Source organism: Microcebus murinus, chromosome 24, assembly GCF_040939455.1.
Source record: "Microcebus murinus isolate Inina chromosome 24, M.murinus_Inina_mat1.0, whole genome shotgun sequence".
Lineage (NCBI taxonomy): Eukaryota > Metazoa > Chordata > Mammalia > Primates > Cheirogaleidae > Microcebus > Microcebus murinus.
In genome coordinates this window covers 590,495-597,946 of record NC_134127.1, presented here as the reverse complement: position 1 = coordinate 597,946, position 7,452 = coordinate 590,495, and the positions used below count along the sequence as shown (strand labels likewise).

The 7,452-nt window shown below is 49.2% G+C and overlaps 1 protein-coding gene across 1 annotated transcript; it reads right to left on the bottom strand.

Moving 5' to 3' along the window:
- Positions 1-354: 354 nt before the first annotated feature.
- On the bottom strand, positions 355-4,107 carry DKK4 (dickkopf Wnt signaling pathway inhibitor 4). Its single transcript, XM_020282455.2, has 4 exons — positions 3,886-4,107; positions 2,235-2,385; positions 1,291-1,443; positions 355-881 (listed from the first exon to the last, which is right to left on the bottom strand). The coding sequence occupies exons 1-4, from the start codon at positions 3,994-3,996 to the stop codon at positions 631-633; spliced, it is 666 nt and encodes a 221-aa protein (XP_020138044.2). The 5' UTR covers positions 3,997-4,107; the 3' UTR covers positions 355-630.
- Between the last annotated feature and the right edge of the window lie 3,345 nt (positions 4,108-7,452).

Below are 7,452 nucleotides of genomic sequence, written 5' to 3'. Positions count from 1 at the left end.
TTACAAAGGACTATACAAACATAAGGTTGCCTTTTGAATCTTACTTCTTTGTTAGCCAAATTATTTTGTAGTGAAATGTCATTTCCCTTCTAAAAAAGGAAGGGAAATAAACAATAGCATTTTTAAGGAAAAATATAGCATTTGCTATGATAATTTTCCCTGGTAAGATATAAGAATTAATTTACTTTAAGTTCAGATACCATCATTTTTTTCCCCCAGAGATACTGTCAGGTGCCAGCTCTTCACCAGAAATCAAAGACTTTTTTGGAGACGGAGATACTCGTCAGTGTGACTAGTGATCTGTTCACTGCATGTATATCGAAACATCACACTGTACACTTTAAGCATATACAATTTCAAAGAAAGATTTATTTGCACTAATTAAGTCACTAGATGAGAATTAAATTTTTTGCTATAGAATCACATACATCAGTTTTGTGGAGAATCAACGAAAGGCCGACACTACTCTCCATTCATCACAAGCCAGCATTTCACAAGTCTCTAGTTTCATTCTATTTCTGTCGCTACAAGATTTGATTTTAAGAGATGATTGTATGGAAATATTTTAAAATTAATATTGGATACTCTTTAAATACAATGAGGATCCCTTATTCCAAAATATTTAGTTTTTTATATTTTCTGGCATACTCTTAACCGAGCATGTTGTCTGTTGCCGGTCGCTTGGCTTCTGCATAACAGTCCAGGGCCACAGTCACAACGCTGGAAGATTTCCGGAGCTTGAGCAGAGTCTTTATGCCCTCTCCTGGAGCAGACCTGTCCCTCCAAGAGGACTGGCTTACAAATTTTAGTCCAAAAATGACGAGCACAGCAAAGTCCAGGGCCACAGTCGAAAGTTCTAAGACAGCTTTCTCCCTCTTGTCCTGTAACAAGATTAACACGGGCGTTAGTGAGGGATGGGAGAAGCGCCACATGGGGGGGGAACTGCCACCAGGATAAGGACTCTAGACCTATCCCTTCTAAGGGCCCTACGTCTGAAGGCCACAAAGTGAGGCTAGATGAGCATGCAGGTCTGACAGTGAGGCCTCACGCCAGCAACCACGACGCGATGGGAATTCCAGGCCTTCCTGACGGAATGTGTTGTCAGCCCCCGCCCTCTCGCCTGCTGACTACCTGAGCCGACTCCCCACGCGGTCTCTGTAGCTTTACGAAAGGACACACACCCCGTGTGTTTCTGGGGTGTGGAAGACTAAAGTCGGTTTCGGCCTATCTTTAGGAGGATAGGAGGAGATGTTTTTCTTAAATAAAATGTTCTCAGAATGCTGCTCTTACCCTGACTTCCTTGTGATTTCTTATTGTTTGGCTTCCTCTTGGGTTTGTTTTCCTGAATGGGGTGATCAGTTGTTTCTTTTGTATGTGTGCCGTCTTGGTCGTAGGTCTGTGGTTCCAACGTGGGGCTTGCACCTTCCATCGTGGTACAGACATCTGAGGGAGAGCCAGGTGTGACCAGAGTTATTAACCAGGACTAGAGCTGCGGACACTCAGATTATCACACTGTTGTTTAGTTGGGCAGCACCCTGGCCCTCGGCTTATGTCTGACTCTCCAGATTCTGGGACACGCACTGAATATTTACTTGCTCACCTATGGCAAAGGCAGTAGTTAAGGAATTAATGGAAGCCAAGTGAAAACAGAAGATTTTAATGATTCCAACTGGAACCTTTAAAATCATCATCTTCGGCACAGCGCGGTGGCTCACGCCTGTAATCCTTGCACTCTGGGAGGCCGAGGTGGGCGGATCGTTTGAGTTCAGGAGTTCGAGACCAGCCTGAGTGAGACCCCATCTCTACTAAAAATAGAAATTAATTGGCCAACTAAAAATATATACAAAAAATTAGCCGGGCATGGTGGCGCATGCCCGTGGTCCCAGCTACTCGGGAGGCTGAGGTAGGAGGATTACTTGAGCCCAGGGGTTTGAGGTTGCTGTGAGCTAGGCTGACGCCACGACACTCTAGCCCGGGCAACAGAGTGAGACTCTGTCTCAAAAAAAAAAAAAAAAAATCATCTTCAAGTCATTGGCGAGAGTTGTTGCCAGGAAATGATTTGTTGCGTCAAGAAAAGGCAGCTGCATACATTTACTTTCGGCATGAATCTAGGAAGCTGCGTGAGAGTGCCTGCCTTGGACTATTCTAGTCTACGAGATTCAGGGGCTGCCTTCAGTTTAGAAACCACCGTTGGTGGGAGCAAAGCAGGCCTGCGGGGGTGCAAGGCCGCTCACCATGCGCGCAGAGCGTGCCGGGGCAGCACATGGCGTGGCGCTGGCACCTCCTCCACAACCCGCGGCAGGCAGCGCAGAATGGCTTCCCATCTTGAGGCGTGAGGCAGAATTTTCCAGTCCTGCAGTCTTTGTCGGACAAGCACCGTGGACCCTGCAGAGGGAAACTGTGGTCAGAAGGCTAGGGAATCCAAGCTGGCGTAAAGTGACTTTCTATGGAGGCGGGAGGTAGGGGACGCCAAAGCGGAGTGGCACTTTGACAGACTCTTGGCAGCACCTTCCTTTTTCAGTGTCATTGGTTTTCTCCCACAACGGGAGGTCCAATCACCTGTGTCTTCTTCACCTACTCTCTGCAAAGCTTGTGTTTGAAAAGTTGTCTTAAGACTCAATTTAGGCCGAGCACGGTGGCTCACGCCTGTAATCCTAACACTCTGGGAGGCCGAGGTGGGCAGATTGCTCGAGGTCAGGAGTTCAAGACCACCCTGAGCGAGACCCCATCTCTACATAAAAATAGAAAGAAATTAATTGGCCAACTAATATATATAGAAAAAATTAGCCGGGCATGGTGGCGCATGCCTGTAGTCCCAGCAACTTGGGAGGCTGAGGCAGGAGGATCGCTTGAGCCCAGGAGACTGAGGTTGCTGTGAGCTAGGCTGACGCCACGGCACTCACTCAAGCCTGGGCAACAAAGCGAGACTGTGTCTCAAAAAAAAAAAAAAAAAGACTCAATTTAATTTTCTTATTCTCTGTGAAAACAGGAGAAAATGTTTTCTTAAGTGTGTCTTGCAGATGGTGATGAGATTTCCAACACGTGTTAACTGCGGAAGCCACGCTGCAGTTTAATCACATACGACATGGGGTTGGCGGCATTCCCGTGGGATGTTTCGCTCCAGGGAGCTGCGTCGTAGCTGCCTCTCATTGGCCGGAGGAGCCCTGCCCAAGTGAACTGTCCTTGGATTTTTATTTATGTACTTTTTCCCCATTTGTTTTTTATTTGTATATATTCATGGGGTGCAAGTGCAATTTCGTTACATCGACATATTGCAAAAGTCACGGCCGTCCTTCGATTTTTAATCATGCCTTGTTCCCACAGAGAAAGAGATATCAAAGATCAATTTTTCTCATCCACAGTTGATGCTTTTTCATATGTATTAAATATACATATGTCATATATGGTATATGTGTGTCATATATAACATACACATACATAAAATGATCCCTAAACCGATTCTGTGAGGTGTGACAGTGACAATCACAACGCGCCCTGGCACTCTGTGTTTAAATTCTAACGCCTGTGTTCACTGGCCGTGTGGCTTTGGTTCAGTTCCTCGGCGTTTTCTTCATCTGGAATAGGAGACGCGGTGCCTATCTCAAGTGGTGAGGAAGATTAAATGAGGTGTTACAAATAAATGGCCTGGCACAGGGCAGAACTTCCTAAATGTTAGCTTACTCCCTGACCGGCGGGTTTACAGCTGAACGGCCTGAGAAGCCGCCGTGCTTATTTAAAACGAGCCGGGCAACTGGGTTCACCAGGACGCTTTCCTAAATCAATTTAGCTGACAGATAAGTCCTCACAGATTACTTTGAACGACTTGGGTAACCCCGAATACGGCGCCCACCGGCTGTCACCGGCCCCCTCCCCGAGAGACCCTACCTTCCGAGCCCCGTGCAGGTCGGCAGAGCTCCTGATGCTGTTGAAGTCCAGGACCAGGGCGCCCAGCGGGGAGCAGAGCCAGCCGAGCCCCAGCAGCACCGCCGCCACCATCCCTCGCCGCCACGGCTGCTCCAGGGCGCGCACACTGTCCCCCACGCTGCTCCAAACCCACGGCAGAGCCCCCGCCACACTGGCCACCCGGCCAGTCCTCTGCAACCGGCTCTTTCTGAAAGAGAAGCAAATCTTAGTCTGAGTAAGGTGCTCGGGAGTCAGGTGTGGCCGGCAGGTTCCCTCTCAAACGATTTATAGGCAGATGTGCCCTCAGCTCTCCCCCACCCTGCCCCTCCCCTCCTCAGCCCACACAGGCTTCGACAAATCCCCACAAATCTGTTTGATCAATAGTTCAAAACGAGGGCTCAGTAGAAGGAGAGAAGGGGCAGGGCCACGCGCCTTCTCCTCCAAGGGGTTGAATCCCTCTTAATTACTGCGTATCAAAGTCAGTTCAAAGGGCCAGCAGCAGAGCAGGATGTCTGTATCAAAGGCAAACTCCGATAATCGCCTGCATTTCCTACCCTCGGTAATCCTCGGGGGAGGGAGGGGGTCCGGCCTAAGATCTGTTTTCACAGCTAATTGTGCTCAAAGAGAGAATGAATCGTTTTTTGGCCAGGACGCTGTAGAGGATGCCAACAACTAATGAGTTGTAAAACATACCGAGAAGAGAAGCGTCACACGGGCTTCCGATGGGGGGGACAGGTAGAAAGAGAGAAAACGCCTTCTGATTAGCTCTGGTGGGGATGTAAAAACCCGATGGCTTGAATGTCGTGAACATGATAGCACCTGTTCTGACCGAATGCCGTTCGGGAAACCACTCCCCTTTAAATGAAAACGGAACTGTTTGAAGTTAGGGTTATTTAATCAGCAAAATAATGGCATTTTTAAAAACTTCATTTTATCGACAGTGGGACGACTGCGGAAAGCCCATTTTGTACAGATTTACACAATTTAGTAGGAAGCTTTACATGCACGTTATGAACAACACATTCCATTTGTGTTGCACTGCGTTAAATGGACTTAAGCACAACAGGTGGTACCCAAGTCTCTAGCTGACTTCAGATGGAATTTCATGCATTTTCGGTTTTCTTCATTTGAATTTTTGAAAACTTCTCAATTCCTTGTCTGATTTCCCATCTAGACTGTTACAGAAGTCAGGTAGTTTAGATGTGTGTTTATAACAGCCTTAGGTACTTTAAGGATAGAACAATCTAGATCTGGGTGCTAAAACTCCTTTTTCCTTTCTTCATTGTCTCCATTGTTCTCAGTGTAGACCCGCCGGAGTGCCGCAGGTGGGGAGCCCTGTTAAAGTCCACGGTGCAGCTCCTCTGCGCTTCACGTGGCAATCTTAGTATCACGGGGTCTCTGCGTGGACCAACCGACACCGGCCCATGGACACGCATCTCCACATTCTGTGCACTCAGAACATTCTCGGTTTTGAGTGATGCAGGTGCCGTCCCGAGGCTGACGCAGGTGAGCCCAGTCTCCACTACTCGGCTCTGGTGCTGGGCTAGCTGCGCTTGCCTGCTACTCACAGTGCAACGCGAGCTGCTTCCTCCTTGAGTACTATTTTTTTTTTATCACTTAAGCCGAAAACATCAAACACCCTTTGATAGTATGATAAGCCTGATGACTAGGGGTGTTAGAGAATTTATTTTGAAGTTGGACAATTATGACCAAGGATAAAGGAGAGCGCCCCAGGGTCCCGTCCCTGCCGGTTTCTCTGCTTCCTGTTGCTTAACTGTAGAAAGGATTTGAGGGTACCAAAGGCCTCAGGCAGTGTACACAGACAAAAGCACTGGTGGGAAATCCTGAAACATAGCGTAAACAGTCATTGAGCACTTAGCATGTAGCAGAACCTGCGGGCAGATGTTGGGAATAAAACATAAAACTCTGAGGATCTGGAGTCCAGACAGAAGACACGTATGCATAGATGATTTTAATATACTATGGCAAGCACTAAAATAAAGGTTTAAAATGCAGGGCTGGAGGGTTTATAAAGGTATAAAAACAGAAGGGCATGATTTAGACCTTCTGGAGAAATAAAGGAATGCGTTTACAGAGGGTAATGTTTACAGAGCTGGGTTGTGGGATGCATACGTGTTTCCTAGGCTGAGAAGCAGGCAACTGTCTGACTCAGGCTCAGAGGGAGAAGTGTGCGCGAGAGCAGGGAGGTGCATTTAGGCCCTAGTAAGAGAGTCTGTGTGGCTGGGGCAGACGGCGGAAGGATGAGATGAAGCTAGACTGAAGGACTTGATATACTACGCTAAGAACATTGGGTTTTACTCTCCATGCAATAAAAAGTCATTGGAGATATTTGAGCTCAGAAATGGCAGGATCTAATTTGCTTTTCAGGAAGACAGTGCTGGTGGCAGTGAGGACTGGGACAGAGGGGATGCGAGAGGTCACTTGGGACTAGTCATGGCCCCAGGGACAACGAAGAGGTCTCATCCAAGGCAGTGACGCAGCGACAAGGAGAACCAAGAGAAGGATGGGGTCTGAGGCTGAGTCTGCGTCACTTGCTGTAGGCGTGGGGTGGAGTGGGCGGGAGGGCGGAGGATGCTTCCCACCTCTCTGGCTTGGCCGGGTGGACGGCGAGGGCCCTGAACACGGGGGAGTCAGGGCAGAAAGTGGGTTGTGGGGCAGGATGAGAGTTTGCTTGAGAAAAGCCATCTGAGTAATCTGCGTTGCTGGGTGCCTGACAGGGAGCGGTATCTCCCATGAGCCCCGCTCTCTGTTTTGACTTCCAGAGATGGGAGAGGAGTGGGTGCAGAACCAGGGGGAGACAGACAGGGTGGACAGCACTGAAACGCGGCTCCTCTGTCTTTGTGCCAGGCTCTTTCTGTTTCTCTTTCTCACTCTCTGTCTTTGCACTGCAAGAGTGTGCCACAGCTCTGGGGCCGGCCCCTCCGCCTGACCACCAGGCTGCCCCCGCCGCCGCCGTCGCCGCCCCTCCCGTCCACGCCCTGTGCACTCACCTGCCTGTCATGGCACTTATCAAACCGCACTGCTGCGTGACCAGCCTCGGCAACACAGTGAGACCCCGTCTCTACAAAAAATAAAAATTAGCCGGGTGTGGTTGTGCGCCTGTAGTCCCAGCTACTTGGGAGGCTGAGCTGGGAGGATGGCTGGAGCCGGGGCTACAGTGAGCTGTGATTGCGCCACTGCACTCCAGCCTGGGGGACAGAGTGAGACCCTGACTCAAAAAAATAAAACGGGCCCGGAGTGGTGGCTCACACCTGTAACCCTAGCACTCTGGGAGGCCGAGGCGGGAGGACTGCTCAAGGTCAGGAGTTCGAAACTAGTCTGAGCAAGAGTGAGACCCCGTCTCTACTAAAAATAGAAACAAATTGGCCAACTAAAAATATATAGAAAAAATTAGCCGGGCATGGTGGTGCATGCCTGTAGTCCCAGCTACTCAGGAGGCTGAGACAGGAGGATCGCTTGAGCCCAGGAGTTTGAGGTTGCTGTGAGCTAGGCTGATGCCACGGCACTCTAGCCAGGGCAACAGAGTCA